This window comes from Diadema setosum, chromosome 17 (genome assembly GCF_964275005.1).
Source record: "Diadema setosum chromosome 17, eeDiaSeto1, whole genome shotgun sequence".
In the NCBI taxonomy this organism is placed as follows: Eukaryota; Metazoa; Echinodermata; class Echinoidea; order Diadematoida; family Diadematidae; genus Diadema; species Diadema setosum.
Genome location: NC_092701.1, coordinates 17970745 through 17993054, shown reverse-complemented (window position 1 = coordinate 17993054; position 22310 = coordinate 17970745). Strand labels below are relative to the sequence as shown.

Here is a 22310-nt window from a genome sequence, read left to right as displayed (position 1 = left end):
AAACAAACAAACAAACAAAGATACATTTGCTGGAATCGTGTGCAAAACAATGCAAACGAAGATGCAACACTGAATTACAAGGTCTTCGACCAGCCTTTAATGTATAGCATTCACCCGTTACGTCATTTCCCAAACCTGTAAAGGACAAGTGCATCCTCAAACAATGATTTCCTCTCATTGACGTTTCACAGGCGTAATGATCCCTGTCTTATGTATAATACACAAAGTCAAAGATTCAATCGGTTTTTATAGAAACGTTTATTGCAAAAGTCGGTAGTTTTTGTCATTCATGTAATGCGTCATAACACATCGATTCATTCTTTTAAAACCATAATCCTTTTGAGATACCATTCTTTTCATGAGAAATACAAGATCATTCTCTCTGCATTTCCTCTTCTAAAAATCAGCAATACAAATGTATCTGCATAAACTGTCTACACTTTTGCACCATGCTGCACCATTCCGCGTTTGTTTCCCCACTCGGAATCCGTTTGATGAGTGATGACTGGATTGTCTTTGATTATATTGTGAATATTCGAGGCCATTATCCTCGTCCAGCATCTGCGTATGATAATGATCTCCTGCATTTTTATCACCCCAGGTTTAGTTTCATCTGTCTTTTGAACAACAGGTACGTCAAATATTATTTTCATTTAATGCGGAAAAAACACCTGCTCATAATAATTTTGCATAATAAAGAAAAACAGTGATATACATTTAAGTCAAGAATTAACCTTTGTCCACGTCATTCAATGTCCAATAATGATTTACTCAATATCTTTTTTGACTTCTTGTTATATTCTTGTATGAAAAGATACATGCTATGAATCTTGTCATTAACTGAGCAAACAGCAAAGCAACAACAACCGCGTGAGATCATACGCCAAATATCATGCTTATCAGGGGTTTTGGACATTAATTCACCACACAGCAAAGTTTCTAATTAGTTGAATTTTTGTAATTAACTAATTAAAACTATGAAATTCATCAGTTGCTAATGAAAAGCTTATCAACAATTAAAGTAAGCATGAATTACAGTAGTATTAAATTCGTTACCTGACTATTCATTTCAAAGCATTCTCTTCGTTAACTCGTTTTAAGTCACTTCCATCAGCAAAGACGAAACAATCATTAAAATTATGGGCAATAATTTTATCCGGAAACTACAGATGAGACATAAAGATTTACTTCCTTGTTTGTTTGATTTATTTTATTTTCTTCAACATGATTTCATACAAAATCAAATTTCTTTTCAGTGATATGACAAAAAACTTCACTATACGGATTACAATGTACATAATTCGAAGAAATTGTGTTCATTCTGAAATTGTGGACATTACTGCCATTGAGACAATTTACATTGTATAACAAAATTTAAAATTCAAATTTAAAGGACCCGACTGCCACCATGAGCAGTTGCTTAAACACATGATGGCAGTCCAGAAAACCTATCGGGGGGGGGGGGGGGGGGGACTGAGGAGGGCGGGGTAGGAGCATAATTTTATATACAGTTTGTTATAGCAGAATGGGGAAAAGACCTGAACATGTAGAAAGCAATAGGTTTTGAATTCTAGTTCATAACTAGTAACGAAGATATGGTAAACTATAATGATTATGATGATGGCAGACTGATGAAAAAAAAAAAAAAACCATGGTAATAGTGAAGATGATAGTGATGGTGGTGATGATGAAGGTGATGGTGATGAAATGGTAGACACAGAAACATTAATTGTGTATATTTTCAGTAGTTTTAAATGTAATTTAGAAAAATAAAAAAAAATCATGGTCAATAGGGGGCCTACTAAAACCGTGTCGTCTAACAGTAACATACATGCAGTTTTCACTCTATAGCCTTAAAAAAACATATCATTTACATTATTTAACATAATTTAAATTTGCATGCCAATTGTCTGGCCCATTATATATTTTTATCACCCCTGGTTTAGTTTCATCTGTCTTTTGAACAACAGGTACGTCAAATATTATTTTCATTTAATGCGGAAAAAACACCTGCTCATAATATACATGTATTTTGCAGAATAAAGAAAAACGGTGATATACATTTAAGTCAAGAATTAACCTTTGTCCACGTCATTCAATGTCCAATAATGATTTACTCAATATCTTTTTTGACTTCTTGTTATATTCTTGTATGAAAAGATAAAATGCTATAAATCTTGTCATTAACTGAGCAAACAGCAAAGCAACAGCAACCGCGTGAGATCATACGCCAAATATCATGCTTATCAGGGGTTTTGGACATTAACTCACCACACAGCAAAGTTTCTAATTAATTGAATTTTCGAAATTAACTAATCAAAATTATGAAATTCATCAGTTGCTAATGAAAAGCTTATCAACAATTAAAGTAAGCATAATTACAGTAGTATTAAATTCGTTACCTGACTATTCATTTCAAAGCATGCTCTTCGTTAACTCGTTTTAAGTCACTTCCATCAGCAAAGACGAAACAATCATTTAAAATATGGGCAATAATTCTATCCGGAAACTACAGAAGAGACATATAGATTTGCTTGCTTGTTTGTTTCATTTATTTTATTTTCTTCAACATAATTTCATACAAAATCAAATTTCTTTTCAGTAATATCACAGAAAACATCATTATACAGATTACAATGTACATAAGTCGAAGAAATTGTGTTCATTGTGAAATTGTGGACATTTCGATCCGACTGCCACTATGAGAGGTTGCTTAAACACATGGTATAGTCCAGAAAAACTATCGGGGGGGGGGGGGGACTGAGGAGGGCGGGGCAGGAGCATACATACATACAGTTTGTTTAGCAAAATGGGGGAAATGACCTGAACATGTAGAAAGCAATAGGTTTTGAATTCTAGTTCATAACTAGTAACGAAGATATCGTAAACTAATGATTATGATGATGGCAGACTGATGAAAAAAATGGTAATAGTGAAGATGAGAGTGATGGTGGTGATGATGAAGGTGATGGTGATGAAATGGTAGACACAGAAACATTAATTGTGTATATTTTCAGTAGTTTTAAATGTAATTTAGAGAAATAAAAAAAAAAATCATGGTCAATAGGGGGCCTACTAAAACCGTGTTCACAAATTGTCGTCTAACAGTAACATACATGCAGTTTCACTCTATAGCCTTAAAAAAACACATCATTTACATGATTTAACATAATTTAAATTTGCATGCCAATTGTCTGGCCCATTATGTCTCATGGATTTTTCTGCAATTGATTTCTTGGGATTTATTCAATTAAAGTTGTGCAATTACGAATAGAATAAAAGAATGAACAGTATTATTCAATTCAAAAAAAAAAAAAAAATCCTGAAGAGAAACCGGGAATAGATTGTTCAAATATATAAATATGAAAAGTAAACACTGAAATTCATCAATACTAGATATGTTTACTTTTATCAACTGATTAAAAAAAAGAGAGATAAATTAAATTATTTTAAAGTTGGTTAGGACACAAAGTGTACAAAATTATGATTGTTCAAGAGGAGGAAAACGTGTTGCCAATAATCCAAGGTTTTCCCTCATTTTGACCCTCGCAGCGTTCCATACCTGCAGGAAAATATCATAAAGGAAATCATAAATCTTTGCCAGAGAAATGGTGAGGCAAGCATTAAAGTCTTGGTGACAATTGAGAGAACTAAAGGGGCATGTAGGAGATTCTGAGAGTACGTTCTTCACAAAAAGTTTGTCTATAGAAAGGCTGGTGCTACACTATATGAAGCACTCCTGAAAATGAAGCACAAAGAACCACAAGGAAGGCAATTAATGAATATACGCCACTGAGGAATGTAGTAATGGATATGAAGAATCTACGGTCTAATGTATCGAACAGCTTCTAATGCTTTGAGACAAAAGTGAGTGATGAAAATGAAATACAATAGTAGCAATATAAGCTGACAGTGTTTTCAGTGATCATTGTCTCAATTTATTTGCAAAGTATACACTAAGAAGAATCAAACATGTCAATATTAAGGTGTTAGTTCTCCAATGAAAGTTGATATTCTATTTTTTTCTTTTCTTTTCAATGAAAGCTTTCGTCTCGTCGCCTGGTTGTCTCATAATTTTGTCTAGGTGTAGACTCCAAATACGGTTTCCCAGGAGTACAACAGTTTCTTAGCAAATACCAACACACTAATATGTAAATAATGTAGCAAATAGTAATTGAAAATGTGAAAATTCCAGTTGACCACTCTGTCAGAGCAAGAATACCGAAAATTATGCACACTGTTAATTAAATCACCTCAATCAGTAGACATTTTTTCTCTTCATGAGGACAGTGAGGCAGGTGATGATGGAGAGGATGAAAATGACGACGAGAAGAGCGTACGTGGTCGACGATTTCTGGAGAGCCCCTTGACGAGGGCTCGCTATGGGACCCCCTATGATGATATAATATATGATAAAAGCACCAATGGACAACGGTTTTTCTATATGTTTATTGTTTTTGTTTTTAGCAGGCAGAGATATCACCAACCTGAAGGCTGTCGAAGTATACAGTAATCCGTTACGAAGACGCATTCATTGCTGAATCACTTTGAATGTATTTCATTGATTTTTTTTTCTCCCTACCTCAATATTTGTCAGAGCGTTGCAGCTTACCAGTTTACCGAAAGAAAAAAAAAAAGTAACTGTCTTATTGTTCACATTAAGTATACGTTAATCGAATTTAAACACTAACACGTGCAGGACTTAAATATTGCTATGGTTAATATCAGACGACAGTGACATCGCTCATTTGTAGCTTTTCACTGAAAGCCCTCTGGCGCCCTCTTGTGTCTCTGTGATGTCGGATTATCATTTCCTTCACATTATGTGGATATACCCCGTGAAGTGACTACGAGATTTCTGATCCTCATCATGTACTTTCGTAATCAAATCTAACTTGGAAGTGAGATGCAGCTAGTGATGATTGAGACGGTTAAACAGTGGTACTTTCCTTCCCTAATATTGAAAAGGGATCCCTTTTTAGTCCACATGCATACAATCTGTGTGCTTTGTTTTAAGAAGGAAAGCTCTTGTTATTTAACATACCACTCGGAGTTTCTGTCCGGCAATGTTCCATCCATGACAACGTGTCTCCGATTCCGTTGGTCGCAGAACACGTGACATTGATGCAGGCATCCGGGAGTGGAGACAGGATCGCTGAGGCACAGCTGGAGGAGGACAAGGTGTCATTATCAGCTGAAATGGTGTATGTGTGAAGATGTGGGTAAGGCTGGTCAGAGAGATCAACATGACAGGTGATGATTAGAGTTACCAGGTTTCCTTCACCTCTGATTTCCGTCGTCTGGATCCCAAGGATGTTACTACCAGGTTGTTCGGGGCCCGGTTCTGGAATGAGATAGAATAGTGAAAAAGGGGAAAAAACTTACCAGGGAAGAGCCTGGTTAGAAGGTTCGTTTTCACTTTCTCAACTATGATTTCAAAGCACGACGAAATTATCTCTACAGTTGACTGTATAGATGTTGACTGTTGGGAACTATGAAGGGCTGGTATAGTTTTGGTTGACATCAGGGCTACAGGTTTCCAACTTTGTTGCTAGACAAAAATTAGAAACCACTAATGAATCATGAAAGAGCATACAATTCAAAGATAATTCAAATAGAAGTCATACTTTTGACAATATAACAAAATAGTGACACCTGTCATGCCTGTGACTATCAAGTACTGAGACCAGAACGACTACATACTGTGTGAACTTAAAGAGGTGGTATATTTTTGATTGAGATGAGGGACTGTGGATTCAAACCTTTTGTGAGATAATTAGAAACCAATTATGTGATGATAAAGATCATATAATCTAGAGGAATTCGATGTTTATTTGATGAAAATTGGTTTTCAAAATTTTCCAAACCCCTAATCAAAAAACAAAAAATAAAAGGTGGGTCTAACCTTTTATCAGGACAACTTTGTTTTATATCTTTGCTATTTCAAAAGTATATGACTTCAACTACAAACTCACTAGTACCTAAAATTCTGAAGTATGCAGAACAGCTCTTGATCAATCGTATTTAACAATGTTAAACTTCTTTAGAATAAAAGTTACTAAAAGCTTCAATTCATTTTATTTTTCACTGATTTTGGGGAGACAAAATCGAAAGAACGAAAACAATGTATGTAAACTTTTCCCCAAAAAAAGTTTTGCTGTCACTGAGCTGTTAGCCTCCCCCCCCCCCCACACACACAAAAAAAAAAGTGCTTTACATTTACCTGACTGAGTGGGACAGTAGGTCTTGGTCGCTTCAGTCTCTCCATATTCATTCATACCAGTACACACAACATCGATGCATTCGTTGGGTCGAGGGGCTATTGTCACCGTAGGAGAAGCTGAATCGGAAATGACGCTATCGTCGACTGCAATGAGGTACGTGTTGATTGGTGGAAAGGGTTGGTCTTCCGGATCCACGTGACAAGTAATGACGAGACTTGGTTCATCATCCTCTAGAGTCTCGAACTCCACGCTGATGATTCCTTCTGGTGGCTTATCTGTTAGATATGATAATTGTTACACATTGTTCAACGTCCGAAAACCATAACCGGTCATCGATGGTAAATTAAAATGGATCGCTAGGTTGCTAAGTTGAAAATGTAATAGCGTTAGGTGGATGGAAATGGGGTCGGAAATGTTTTTATTTATTTTTATTTTAATTTGCTCAAAATTCGCAAGAGATCTTCATTCAGTAACCAAGTGTTAAACAGAATATAAAGAGCAACCATTTACAAAAGTTATCACTATAGGCCTACCTGACAACAATGTAGGCCCTCTATACAGTGTCCGCGTGACATTTCAGGTGGCTTCGCTGGCTTCTTTCATGAGATCAATATTTTTGAAAGAATGGTGTCAAGAAGGATGCTTTCAAGAGCATGACACGATTTCACTTGTGATATACGCTTTCAGTTTGATTCCACACCGCAGTAATATTGATGGCAGCCTTTAGAATAGTGAGAATGTATATGATACAAGAGTTCGTTCGACTACAGTCACGATGGCTGCTGAAATCATGTAACGTTATGTAATACCCCCCCCCCCCCCCCCTCACAAATGCTGCATCGTTGGCAGTTGCTACCTACTTCGCTGACTCCATACTGTATATTCAAGGAGGAGCTAGACGAGCTAGCCTGGTACCTCCTTGGTATAATGACTATAGTTACCTTGAGGACAGTGTGTGAGTGTGGCTGAGGTCGTTCCAATCCCGTTCGTCGCGGAGCACGTGAGTTCGATGCAGGCGTTGGGGCGTGGTGAGAGGATGGCTGAGCCGGAGCTTGATGACGATAGAGTTGTAGTCTCAGTCCCGATGGTGTAGGTGTGGAGGTACGGGGACGGCTGATCAGTGAAGCTCACGTGACAGGAGATGACAAGATTAACCAGGTTATCCTCACCTTTGATCTCTACAGCATCGATGGATAAGATGTTCTCTCCTGGAGGGGTACCGGGACTTGGAGTGATACATGGAGCGATAGAACGGGGTACGTCTACACCTCCTGTTGAATCATTTAAAGCATAATTGCTCATTATCCGTCGAAGACTTAACTGATAAACGTATTGCAGGTGTATTATATCATATCATTAAAATGCAAGCCAAACCTTAAAATTGAAAACATATTATTTATATGGGAGTCTATGCAATGACGATAAATACAGGTATAGAAATGCACATTTCAAACATATTGTGAATCAGTAATCTATAGGGTTTGGAACTCATTACCCCAGGCTGTCGTCTCCTGTACCTCTCTGTCAAGCTCAAAGAGAGAGGTACTCAAGGTCCAGTTCCGTTAAGGTACGACTGCCTGTTTTTAGCCGCACATAGTTCCATGTCTACAGAGTTTTCTTAAGCCAGACACTGTACACATTCCTGCACAGCACAACAGTACGAAAATACACCTGACGGTGGACTGTACTTAATAATGAAGAAGATGAAGAAGGGTTCGTATATTCATTTATCTATTTATTCACAGCATCTTTTAGCAGGAACACTCCGTTCAGTTCTGCAGACATCCAGCAGACCTACTTTTCAAGGAAGCCCTGTATACAGTATACATAAACTTTCAGCTTGAAACAAGCATTACAAAACAAACAATCAAACAAACATGAATAAAAGAAACAAAGTATATACAGTATTTACAATCATTCTTTACAGCTACATTTGTAAAGGGTACTAAAATGGGTACCAGTGTGTAAGTACACAGATCAACCCCATTCAGAGTCAGATAAACAAAATATAAGTCCTTAAACCCGGCTATCCCATGTATGCAAATGTTTGCTTCACATTTTATTCAGCAAAAACATGGAAGACAAACGTGTAGGTAAGATTTAGTCAAGGGAATCGTACGAGAACGCAGATTTTGACACTGATTTTTGTTTGCGATTATAATTATATTCCTTGTTGAAAAGAAATTGCATATTGATACACATGGCCGCAGCTGAAAGTATCGTGTTTCAATGACACTTTTGGGCCACACGTGGCCTTCTGTACGGCTTTACATATTTGATATTGTGTAGGTTTCCTGATCAACATGATAGTATGGACAATATGATTGTGGCGGGACATTGTTGCCGAAATTTGATCTACTTTCGTTGAATTAACCAAACAATAACTTCAGAAATAACTTGTCATGTTTCAGCCACTTACAATTTGTAAAATAATGATAAAATGATGATAATTTAGTAAAAAAAAAAAAATGATTATAATAATGATGATGATAATGATAATAATGATAATGATGAAATGGTAATAATAATAATGATAGTGATAATGATGATAATAATAGTGATAATCATGATTATCCTTTATAGGTGTATTCACGTGCGATATGTTAACATTGGTTATCATGCTTGGTTCTTAATTTTTTTTTTTTTTTTTGAGTGTGATTACAGTACATTGGATGGCATTACGAAAACATTTCATAGTCTTATTACCACAACAATTAGCATTTGATTCATTGGAATAGGTTGGCACGCTTCATGCTTTTGTAGTTCTTCAGCGAATTGCATGTTTATGTCGAAAATAAAGCTTGGAATTTGAAAGTAATATTATGTGAATAGGGGGACATTAATTTATACTTTAGTGTATTTTCCGCCATTCCATAAATATACATAGAGAGGTGCAGTATTTTAGGTTATCTACCAGAACTAAAAAGTGTGCATATATTATGATAAATTCACCTGTAACCTCCAGAGTGGCCGAGCGCACAACACCTAACACATGACACTGAAGTGTATCGCCGTTGTTTGCTGTTGTTGGGGTGAATGTCAATCTACTCGTCATGTTGTAATAAGTGAAGCGATCAACGCCGTAACTCAGGCCTTCGTTCAAGTCCGCGTTGTCAAATATTGCGGCTGCAGCACTCGGATCTCCTGCACAGTAATAATATAGCGTATTCACTAAATCGGTACATCAGCACATCAGTTGAACGTCTGTATCCAACATCATGAAAGGACATTGATCATGTGATTGTCAGACGACCTCTGCTGAATCAGAGACCGTTGTAGTGAAGGTATTGCTGAAAAGAGGGATGGAGGTTAATTTTACCTGTTGAATCCCTTGAAGTCTCCTCATTATGATATCATATATGCACTTGGAACCAATACACCAATGGTATGATTCTTCATAACAATATTATGAATACTTCGATAAAACTTTGTGCTTGATAATTGGTGTAAAATATTCTTTGACCCTTTCAGATAGAATTAAAGGGAAGGTAAACCCAAAGAGCAATGTGGATTGAGTGAAAGCAGCAACATTAGTAGAACACATCAGTGAAAGTTTGAGAAAAATCGGACAATCGATGCAAAAGTTATGAATTTTTAAAGTTTTGGTGTTGGAACCGCTGGATGAGGAGACTACTAGAGGATATGACGTATGAGTGGACAACAATTAAAGGAAATATAAAGGATATTCAACAAAAATTCACTTTTCTAGAATTATGAAAGAGCAGTGGACCAACCGCTTTCAGAAAGCAGGGGGAATAATTGCTACTCTTAACATATATGTCAATATCAAGTTGATGGAATTTGTAATTTTCATGAAAAATTGATTTTTGTAGTATTTTCTTTATATTTTCTTGATATTGTAGTCCACTCATACGTCATAACCTCTAGTAGTCTCCTCATCCAGCGGTTCCAACATCAAAACTTTAAAAATTCATAACTTTTGCATCGATTGTCCGATTTTCTTCAAACTTTCACTGATGTGTTCTACTAATGTTGCTGCTTTCACTCAATCCACATTGTTCTTGGGGTTTATCTTCCCTTTAAGAGAAACGCTTAATAAAACATAAGTGTGCACAATATTAAATCAGTGCATTAGTGATGCATATTGCATGCTAAATAATGCCTTTTCTGTTCATGTCATTCACGTCATTTCATTTGTTTCATTTCCATCAAAAATGCATTTGCAATATAACATTAACATAATCATACTTATACAAATCAATGCAACAGTATGATAAAGGAAAATACTGTGAACAGAAATACATTATACTATAGGTGTTAACATTTCCCACTTTTGATCCTTAGATATAGTTTGAAAACTACACATAAGATAACACTGTCACTACACCTGAATTGTAGTATACGATTTAGTTGAAGGGGATTGGAATAATTTTCATTATGAGAGCATGAATCAGTTTCGTTAAAACCATGATTGATTTCAAAGTTAAGTTCCAGATTTTGATTAAATTTGAACCCTCCGTACAAAATTGAACTTTGCACGAGAGCCAGTGATGTGTATGTGATTGTGTGATTGCAATGACCCTGAACAATAGACATGAATACCACGAATACCACTTTTTCAGAGCTCTGCTGACTAGGCGTCTGGACTCTTGCTCCAAAGCACATGAATGCTTTATTAATAATTCATGACGGATTGCCCTGGGCACTGCTAGCCTGAATTCATGGTAAAGGGTAAATGCATGCACATGAAAAAATGCATATTCTTCATTTCAGGATGAATAAAGACTAGCTGTAATAGTGGAATTTCTCATGAATACATAATATAGCATTCAAACCCTGGCCATTGTTCAGGACTATAGTCTGGGTGTTCACTACACAATCCCATACACACCAATTGACCCCTGTGCAAAATTTCGTACAGAGGGTTGAAAATAAGAGCAAAATCTGAAATCTAACTTAAAGACAAATCTTGAATTTAATAAAAATTAGTTATGCTTTTTTTTTTAAATTACCTCCAACAAAATTGTAGACTATTCAGCTATTGCTCATGTCAAGGTCAGTGTTATCTGATCGTTCTTGAACTATTAAGGATCAAAATTGGGATTTTTTTTTGTAACACCTATACCATGGCTCGACACTAACTTTTTTGTTTGGTGGCCCGATGGGGCCACCAAAATCCTAAATTTCAAATTTTTGGTGGCCCGAGAGAAAAATTTGGTGGCCCGAAAAAACACAATAAAAAACATTAAAAGTCCTTTTTTTTTTTTAAATGAGTCAAATATTTAAGTTTTATGATAGTAAGAATTAGAAGTTGGACATATCTACTCAACAAACTTGCAACACTCACTCTCAGGCACTCATTCAGTCCTTTTCATCCATCCTTTAAACAAATTTATCTGCTAATTTCCGGCGCAAAAAGTTACGAATTTATTGACATACTTTTCAAAAAAATGTTGGTGGCCCGAGGCGGGCCACCAAATTTGCCTTTTTTAAAAATTTGGTGGCCCGACTTTCATTTTTGGTGGCCCCGGGCCACAGGGCCACCGTTAGTGTCGAGCCCTGTATATACTGTGACTTTTAAAACTGCACCAAAACAAAGTTGTTAAAATGGAGGTGACTGCTAAAAAGCAGAGTTTGTAATTTGCAGTCCCCTCATGAGCAATAACTAACTTTTATTTACTGAACTAACAAAAGAGGCAGATTCCCTAAAACAAGAAAAAAAAAGAAAAGAAGATAAAAAAATGCACACACACAAACTCTCTCTCACACACACACACACATACACACAAACTCACGAACAAATAAACACGATGTACTTGATACTAATTTTTTTGATACTGATGATTCTGATTTACACTTTCAAGGATTCCTTAACGGATGACCACGGATCGTCATCTGTGGTGTTCCGGCATGCAAAATATCGATTTTCCTCTCAATGCCGATGTGAATACGATCCCGGTGTCTACACGGACAAGTACGGAGGCTACACAGACAAGTACGGGGCCTACACGAACAGACAAGGAATGAACGCAAGCCACAGCGGAAAAGATACGGAGCTAACACGGATATCAAGGAAGAGCATGGATGCAACTGGGTCCCTTCGCAGTCTTTACACCTGTACACGGATATCCCCAAAATGTTGACAGAGGAAATTTGCTTTTGCTTTTGAAACTTTATCAGCATGCCTCCAAAGCTAAGCATAACAAGCACACCAGGGAATCTGCAGTAGCCTTCATACGCCTCTGCTTATCGACATCATAAAGGCAAATCTCTTTGTTGCAAACTCTTATTTTGCGGAAACATCATAACATAAACAAAGCAAAACAAAACAAAACAGATCAAGAAAAAAAAAACTGTGAGGAGATGTGTGTGTGGGTCACTAAAGCTTCTCAGGCGACCACTATACGGACAGTATGAGGTATTGATGACTGAACTGATGGGGGAAGGTGTTAGCCAATCTCTCAGACTTTATGAGCTTGTATTGGCAAATTACATGAATTTTTCATCCAGGATGGAGCCGATGCTAATACGGACGTCCCGATATCTTCACGGATTGTCCCGGAATGAGTACGGAGGCAACACGGTGTAGACGGTGCCGACAAAGAAGAGTTCGTATTGATTTTAATTCGTGATGTCCGGGATGAAAAATTAAGCAAGCTTAATATTCTTTTTTTCCGCAGACATGCAGGCCGGATGATCAAGCTAGATAATGCCTGATGACTTTAGGGAGCCAATACGGTCATGCCGGAAACAGTACGGATGATCCCGGATCGACGATCCGTGGTCATCCGTGATGTGACCCGTGAAAGTGTAAAAGGGGCTTAAGTCACATTGTGGGATGTTCCGGTCATGATTAATTGACAGTAAACAATGAATTCTTTCCGGGAATCACAATTCAAGCGTGATCAAATTTGATATTAATATGTCTGCCGGAGCAGTAATGATAACTCGCAGTAAATGTATTAAAAAAGAACAAAGAATATAACATAACACAATTGATTTAAAAACATGAATGTTCTGTAATAGATGAAAATATACTCACGTACTCCGGCACAGCGTACGCCAACATCGTAGTCGTGCCCGCAGCTGGGCTCGTCGGATGAATCATAGCATCCCCACGGGTAACGAAAGCACTCTAATAGCGAATTTTTATTCGATGTGGGACAGTAGACTCCATGGTCTAACCAAATAGGTCCTGATCCTTGTCCGAAATGAGCGTCGGGATGGACCGAAGCTACCGATGAGTACCCAAGCTGACGACACACCGCGTTCCCCTCCTCCGTACCCCAACCCCAGTCACACGCTGTGCCCCAGACCCCGTCACACAGTATCTCCACTCGGCCTTCATGGTCGTCTGCCCCTCCACTCAGTCTCACTGAAAATTGGGGAAAGAACATGGAGTGGTATTGGTTATATCAGAGATCATCAAATCCGAGTGGAACCATTGTAGATTCAAATGCAACTGAAAGAAAGTTGTAGTACCGACGGTACGTGGCTGGGCAGTAAATATTCAAGACGCAATCGATGCTTTACTGTTTTTGAAAACCAAGAGAGATTTGAATTCCCTGTTCCACAAAATTGTACATAAGGGGAAATGAAGATGTTGCTGTGAGATTTTTGGCTAACATTTGCTCTGACACAAGTAGAAGCATGTTATATACGAAATCAAAGTGTAATCTACAAAAAAATACTGAAAGACATTTAAAAAAAAGTAGAAGAGATATCAACAAGGGTACCTGAATAGCGTCATGTTTTTAACTCTAAGGAAACCAAAACCCAAAGAGAATTGTGGATTGAGTAAAAGCAGCAACCTTAGTTGAACAACATCAGTGAAAGTTTGTGGAAAATCGGACAATCGATGCAAAAGTAATGAATTTTTAAAAAAAGTTTTGGTGTTGAGACCGCTGGATGAGGAGACTGCTGGAGATCATGATGTCGTGTGTGGACAACAAAATAAAGACAATATAAAAAGGGAATTCATTTTTCATGAAAATTACACATTCCATCAACTTGATACTGACATACTTATGCTAAGGGTTGTAATGATTCCCCCTGCTTTCTAAAAGCTGTTAGTTAAGTGCTCTTTCATTATATGCTAGAAAAGTGAAATCACGTTTAATTTTCTTTATATTTCCTTTATATTATTGTCCAAACACGATGTCATAAGCTCTAGTACTCTCCTCATCCAGCAGTTTCAACACAAAAACTTTAATTCATAACCGTTGCACCGATTGTCCGATTTTCCTCAAACTTTCACTGATGTCTTCGACTAATGTTGCTGCTTTCACTCAATCCAAATTTCTGTTTGGGCTTTTGATTTCCTTTATAGATAATACCATCATAACTGACAGTATTATGTTGCAATGAGACTGACTAGATTTGGCTTGAATATTTGTACACAGAAAGAGGTTCACAGTTTGAAAGAAATTGGTCACATAATGCAAAGGTACGATGCGATATGCTTAAACTTGCTGTCAAAATGTGGGCCGGCCATGCAGGCCTACGAAATCACTAGAGTAGATCAACCAGGAGCTTCACGGACCCGAAATGGACAGCCTGCCCGCGAGGCTGAGGCAGGTGCCGTGCTAAAATAACCAAACAAAAACTAAGGTTTAGTAGTCGTAGCTAGACCCACCTGTTTTTTTTTTTTTTTTTTTTTGTAACTTACCTCATGCTTGTAGCATGAATTTGTGGAATAGATTAATCGATAGACATGCAAATGTACGAATAGAACTTACATGAACTGAGAAACACGCACGTATCAGCAAGCTACCCATTTGCCTGTGTGTTAGTCTGGTTCTTTGGAATGGATCCACATTTTTCGCTGTACTCACCAGTTCTACCGTCGCACGGCCGCGAGCAGTGACTTCCTTGGAAGTAATATCAATATTGCCGCTGAGGACCCGATGACATCTGCAAAATCAGTGTTTGTCAATTGCTGTTCTTTTCTCACTTTTTGCTCAAAATATTGGGTGAAAATGTTGAAGGAATTATCTATAAATCTTTTACTTTTCATCTTCTAGAGAATAATGTCCCATATTTTGTCCTAGCATTTGTTTTTCACCTTTTTTCTACATCATGAGGGATGATTGTAGATAGAAACACATAATGAGATCATTTTCGTTTCCGTCGTTCGTACAGAAAAAACAAACGAATCAGCAAATGTGATGGACATGAAACTCACAGGTAAACAAATTTACAATGTGTGAGAGTCCTCAGATTAATCTCGTCGAGAATATGTGTCTAAAACGTAGTGATCTGTGTCATTATTGAACTTATCACCATTAAGACTGATTAAAGCATCATCATTTCGACTTAAATGATTTAACATTTCTGAAAAATTCTTCCAACAAGATCACACTGATATGCCTGAAATTCATCGGCAATATGGCCTTCATTAATAAAATAGTCCGTAATACCCAGCCATGGTCGTCAGTATCGCATAATGAACAGGGATAAGATTTTGAATTGAGACATGACTTACACGTGAACATATTGGGTCCTGAGGGCAGAAAAAACCTCCTCGTTTTGAATAGATGTATTATCTTAAACAACTCACATTAATTTCTACCCGATTTGAGAGGTGATGATTACAAAATAGATGATATCATCTTTCTGTCACACTTTTTTCAAAATCAAAAAGTCTGAGATAAAAGATGTTCCGGCGTCGCTAGGTATATACCATAGAGAGTACGCTGATGAAACAGCATTATCTTCTTTCGGCTGCGTATTATTTGTGTTGTGGGTTTGTCCTCGATTGACATGATCTTTTAATGACAGAATTCCATCTCTTATGTTTAGCTTAGACACGTCTGTATTTCACGCTATACCACTATATATAACAAAACAGTTGTTCTTTTTTTGTGTTTTTACAAACTGAACGATGTATTATAGAGGATGGTCACAGAATCTTCGTAAAATTGCTGAAAATCAACCCTTATATATTGCATGAGACTTTAGAGGAGTAAGAGACAAAATATGCCAGGAATTTCATTGTTTCAAGCTTCGCACAAAAAAAGTTTTCATATCAACAACTCTCGATAAGGACACTGTCACTAATTCCTTTAAATTTGTTGTGCTTACTGAGTAGCTAACGTCTACTTTGCTTAATCACACTAACGAAAAGACACCCAATATTCGTATGTACCTGAAGGACAGCATCTGGTAACATTAGAGTGTGACGAAAAACGTTGAGCTCTAAACAATGATCAAGTCCAGTTCATTGCTTAGACAAGCTTTCTGTGTTGATGATAATGTCCTTATTGGTTTATGAACGTCACGTTGAACGTGCAATGATGATTTGGAAACGATTATAACAAAGACAAAAATTTCTTCGTTTCACCCTAGGTCCACTAAGGAGGCCGATGTTGCTTGCAGCTGTTCAGTCTTCTAACTCCCTATGGAACCTTGGTCGCATGTCATGTAAAATCAGAAGATTTCACAGCAATTATTTGTCATATCAAACCGAAAACTGTACAATCATATTCTTTATACTTGCAACCTACGAACCGAGTACTCTGCAAGGAATTGCGTACTCGCTGTTTGAATGGGAGACAGATTTTATCTCCTTCCACTCGCATGAGGCAAAAGTTCATTTCCGTTTCTTTTTGTTCCTCTGTCACAAATTGTGGAATCAATGAAGATAGAGTTATTTTGAGTGCGTTTGGTTTGTAGTGTACTAATTAGTGATAACACCCCTAATTGGATAAATTGACCACTATACGTAGCAACATGCTACTAAATGTATTAAGCTCTTGTTCAGAAGCTGAGATTGGAGAAAATAGGACATATCTCGCGTAGGCAAAAACATCCCTTGACTGTGCGAGACAAACGTCTTTGCGTAAATTCAACCAGTGCAATCACGGACACATAGAGACCACATACAATGGGAGGAAGAAAAATCAATCTTTAGTGTATCCGAAAGGATTGTATTTTTAGTGCTTAGAGGTTTCCATGTCAGGCGGCATTGTGATTTGTGAAAGATTGGCTGTAAGAGGATATTGTTCTGCACAATTTGGTCAATTTTATTCCTATTTTCAAATTGACATCGTCCTCTCTATAATATCCTCAGAGAGTCCGATGAAGGAGTAGCAAATTTCTGCCTTTGAAGCATTACATCGGATGAAGGGAATGTGCTTGGTATTTTTGTATTTTCTGGTCAAACGAAGTAAACTATAGTTTCGATATTCGCGCATTATCTTCTCAGGGATAACACCGATGAATTTCATGTATTTTTCTAGCAGCATCCCTCTATCGCATTACCGTGAAGTCGATTTGAAAGAGTGTGGTGATGTATATGTGTGAAGGTTCACTTCCGTCTCACAAAATTATGTATCGCTGACTCAGTGTTTGGGTTCGGAAGAGGAGCGGATATTCTATATTTATGAATAATCTCCTTTGATTCGGGTATACCAGAGATTATCTGAGAATGCATTCTGAGTAAGGAAGCTTTCATTATCATTGAATACAATTTGTTTGGCTATAGTTACTGGTATGTCACCAGCTATTCTACCATGTCTACGATTGTATGTTAAGTTTATAAGTACCAAATTTTCGCCTTCTAAAATCTAACCTTTTTCAGAGTATATTGAAAATGCGATTTTTACCGATTTTACACATTGATTTTTTTTTCTTCTGTTGTGTGATGTATTGCGAAAGTTAAAACAGGTATTAAATGCGATCTGATTTTGGATTGTATGTCACTTTTCCTTGAGCGAGGTTTTTTTCTGAATCAAGTTGTTATTTAATAACCACAATATTGAGTGTGATGTTTGTCAAAATACCAAGGAAAATCACTGTCGCCCAGTGTTTTCTTTTTTAATAAATAAACATGTCGCAATTAGTCTATCAGTTTGTTTTTCATCGGCAGATTAAGAGAACCTTAATCTTGGATTAAACATTTCATGGCTTATTTTGTTTGCATGTGGGGAGTGTGTATAGTGGTTTATATCGTATGTGGAGGGGGATTCTTTACATTTCATCGAAAGTCGTTGACAAAATGAGAGAAACATGCACATATTATTAGGACAATCCCAGAATGATTAACATTACATAACAATGACAAACAACTGTAAAGAATAAAAGAAAACATCGTAGATAATAGATACGACATTTGAAAAATCAGTTATTAGCACAAAATATTATGGGTACTGAGATGAAAAAACGAAGAATGTCAATTTCCACTTTAACTTAATGGACTCAGAATAACAGTATTTTAGCTAATGCCAGGAAAAAGAGAAAGTTAGAATTTGACAAAGAATTTTGTTCAAGAAATCAGCATCCAGTCGGGTTTGTCCTTCTCATGTACACATTACGTTCAACTTCTCCCACCATTCTGCCAGCCTGTGTATGAAAACACATTCTGGTTTATTCCATTTAGCTTAAATTTCCTTGAAAAGGGAATCCCACTCGTCATCTGACGTCACGGGTTTGAAGGACGATGCGACATTTTGGGCAAGGTTCCAGGGAGAGGAAGGCGCGAAGGATGGCAGAAAATGGTACTAAAATCCAATCAGTTTTTCAAGTACATCATGAAAATTGCAAAAAGTATGGTAACAATTTTATGAATCTGAAATGTGCTTCTTGAAAGCAATGTAACCTACTAATCTAGGATATCAAAAACCTATTTTGAAATCTTTGTCGAACCCTCTATAATCGGTCAGACTATCTACTGTACTGGTTGTTTGCACGCCATCGGTAATCTGTACGCCATTTAAGTACCAGATCACGCGTTCTGATCCAAACACTTTATCGGCTGTACAGATAGCCGTAACTTCCTGGTTTGGTGTTAGAGGGCTTGGTACTTCGAGAGTCACTCTGGTTCCACCTGAATAAGATGATAACAAAAGAGAATAATAGATGATAATGCGGCTTGATGGACTAAGGAAGAAAAAAAAAACTTCACTTGAAATTCATTCCGCCAGATCCTTTGGAACTTCATGTAATCACTCTGGAGGTATCGAAACAAATTCACCATTTTCGAACATGTTACGCAGCCACTGTCATGTAAATGACATTTTGTGTTTTTTATTGTTAGATATTATATCCTATTCTTATTTTTGTTTATCTCAGGTTTTCTGTATTGATATACAATACCGTAAAAGGGAGATACTTACAAAAATGTAAGAGAAAAACTAAACAAACAGATGATGAGGAAGAAAATTTTAAGCAATGTATCCACAATATAATTTGCTTGGAAAGTATTCATACGTATATCATGTATATTTATATGTTGAATTTGCATAAAACTTGAAGCTGTTTTTATGTTGATATCTTACCAATATGTCGAATGGCGATTGAAAATATCCCAAATAGGAGGAATACTCGTTTGTCAGTCATCATTCCTGGACACCGGTGAATCCTGTAGGTGAAATATAAAAGATAGTAATGTATACACTGTTTAAAGACCTAACGGAAGGAATGCAGATTTTCGCTTCCATTGAATTTGATAAACTTATCATGGATACACACCATCAAAGATAGAGCGAAATCCCTCTATACTGTAAAGTCTACTTTCGACCTGAAAAACCCCCCAAAATGCATATGTTCATACATAATAATACCTAAGATTTCTTAACTCGACGTAGAAACTTTGGCAAGATTGACCGTCCTGAAGTCCGCTCTCTCCTCTCCGCCGACCTTTTATTTGAATGTGTGTGCAGACCATTCGACCATCGCACACTATTTCTGCAGGAGATTGCTCCGCGTTTGCGGTTGTTACTTATTTGATAGTTTAAATTATTTGCCCAACGCATGTACGTATCATGTAATACATACACGTATGTCTGTCAGATACTGCATCATTTCCTTTTTTTTTTTTTTTGTCGTGAAAGCAGTTTCTCGAGCTTTCTATCCGCATTTGTGTGGAACTATTTTATCAAGTTGCGCCATCACACAATTATGATAATGTAAAACGGTATTGTAAAGTGTGTTAGTTTAATACATGAAACCCTGTTTCCTGTGTGCTTGTATAACAGTTTGTATAACAAAGACTAAACTGATGTGTCATCAATACATCTTGGTTTCAAGATTCAACACGACGTATATGATTTCTTGTTATATTGTTAACATGATAATAGTTAACCATAAGAGATTCAGGATGTGTTAAAGGATGACGTGTGAAAACTTTTTATTAAACCTGGCGCATTTTAGACACGAATTTAGTATCACCATGTGAGAAAGTCCATAAAGTATCAGCACACTTGGCTCATGAATCATATACTCTCTGATGTTTTGTAACACTGTGTTTAGAGAGTTAGTGCAGAAACACACTCTATCGACATTATGATCTATTTCAGCTCTATCATACTCCAGCCCCTCTCTGGTTCAGATACCAAGCTGCACATATGCTCACACATTACCATATCATAAATCTTATAGACCTCTACTATACAGTTTTGTCAATGTTGTGTCCAATTATCTTTTCTTTTTTTTTTTTCTTTTTTTTTTTTTTTTGCAATGAGAAAATTACCTAAAAAACCAGTAGAAAATAACCTACATATCAGCAACTTTATAATACAAGCGTAATACGAAAAAGGGAAGAGTGTCCTGCTATTTCTGAAGTTCAATTACTGAACTGGAGATGCAAAATAGACCGCTTATACTTAAACCCTGGAAATGACTTCCAATCAATCCCCACCCAAAATTTCTGGGATATTCTGTTAGGTTTACTTATGTATCTATTTTTCTTATTTTTGGGGGTCATCCGAAATTCATTTGCAAGCCAAACCAGGAAAAAGTATAATATTTTCTCAGCTGCTAAACATAGGAACCAGATTGCCCCCCAAAATGGGGGAAAATGGATCAGTTTCAATGATACGATGTGATGATTTTCAAGGAGAGCAGTTGCTGTCGTTACCAATATATCATTATCGACATGATACATATATGTAATATATACATATATTATAAATGTGATATATATGTATATATATATATATATATATATATATATATATATATATATAATATTTTTTTTTCCACGTGTTGGACTTCGAATGTTATAAGAAGAATGAGTCTCAAATACGCCATCTGTAGATCGTAGATCCACCAAAAAAGTTTTTATTCACAAAATTCAGTGAATAAAAACCTTCTTGTTGGATCTGCAGACGGCGTATTTGAGACTCATTCTTCATATATATATTACGAAGCCGTGGAGAATACAATTGATATGCCATCAATGTAATCAGGTAAAAATAATAAGGAAACATCGTCCGTTTTTTATAATGACAACAAAGAACTCATAAACCCTGATGAAATATCTGATGCTTTTAACTCATACTTCGTAAATATTGGCCCCCAATTAGCTTCAAAAATAAAAAACAAACATGTTCATTCAAACTTTACTGAATTTCTTCCACCAAACTGCGACAAATCCCTTTTCTTTACCCCAACAGATGAGGAAGAAATACTGGAGATTGTTAACAGATTAAAGCCAAGTAGATCTAGTGGCCATGATGAAATAAGCGTTTATATACTGAAGAAAATCATCAAACAAATAACCACACCTTTATCCTACATTTTCAATCTTTCACTGTCTTCTGGAATATGCCCGAACTCATTAAAAATTGCGAAAGTAGTTCCAATTTTCAAAAGAAAAGACGACCCTTCTCTTTTAACAAATTATAGACCAATATCGTTATTACCTAGTATTTCTAAAATTCTGGAAAAAATTATTCATAAACGCCTGTACATTTTTCTTCATGTAAATGACCTACTTATACCTAATCAGTTTGGATTTAGAAAGGGCCATTCCACCGATTTAGCTATAATTCAATTGTTAGATAAGATTACTGAATCTTTTGCAAATAAAAAACATTTTATAGGAATTTTCATGGATTTATCAAAGGCTTTTGATACCATAGATCATGATATATTAATTTACAAATTAAAAAGATATGGTATTCGTGGTTTAGCACTTTCTTGGATTATTGATTATTTATCCAACAGAAAGCAATATGTACTATTTAAGTCATCTAAATCTCCGAATTCTAATATTGTATGTGGTGTTCCCCAGGGATCAATTCTTGGCCCCCTACTGTTCCTTGTATATATTAATGATATAATAAATACATCAAAAACTCTTAAATTTATACTTTTTGCGGATGATACTAATATTTTTACTCC

At 36.5% G+C, this 22310-nt stretch overlaps 1 protein-coding gene across 1 annotated transcript; it reads right to left on the bottom strand.

The window, feature by feature from the left end:
• Positions 1–3498: 3498 nt before the first annotated feature.
• LOC140240485 (uncharacterized) lies at positions 3499–15679 on the bottom strand. The gene is made up of 8 exons (XM_072320258.1): positions 15670–15679; positions 13228–13560; positions 9177–9368; positions 7166–7495; positions 6224–6499; positions 5045–5344; positions 4254–4392; positions 3499–3562 (listed from the first exon to the last, which is right to left on the bottom strand). Exons 1-7 carry the CDS (start codon positions 15677–15679, stop codon positions 4259–4261), a joined length of 1575 nt encoding a protein of 524 aa, XP_072176359.1. The 3' UTR covers positions 3499–3562; positions 4254–4258.
• Positions 15680–22310: the final 6631 nt, after the last annotated feature.

Excerpts from the sequence above, each read along its gene's own strand:
- LOC140240485 (XM_072320258.1), bottom strand. Across the intron at positions 6,500-7,165 it reads ACTCACACACTGTCCTCAAG|ATAAGCCACCAGAAGGAATC; the intron begins GTAACTATAGTC and ends CATATCTAACAG. Across the intron at positions 4,393-5,044 it reads CCGGACAGAAACTCCGAGTG|GGGGTCCCATAGCGAGCCCT; the intron begins GTATGTTAAATA and ends ATATCATCATAG.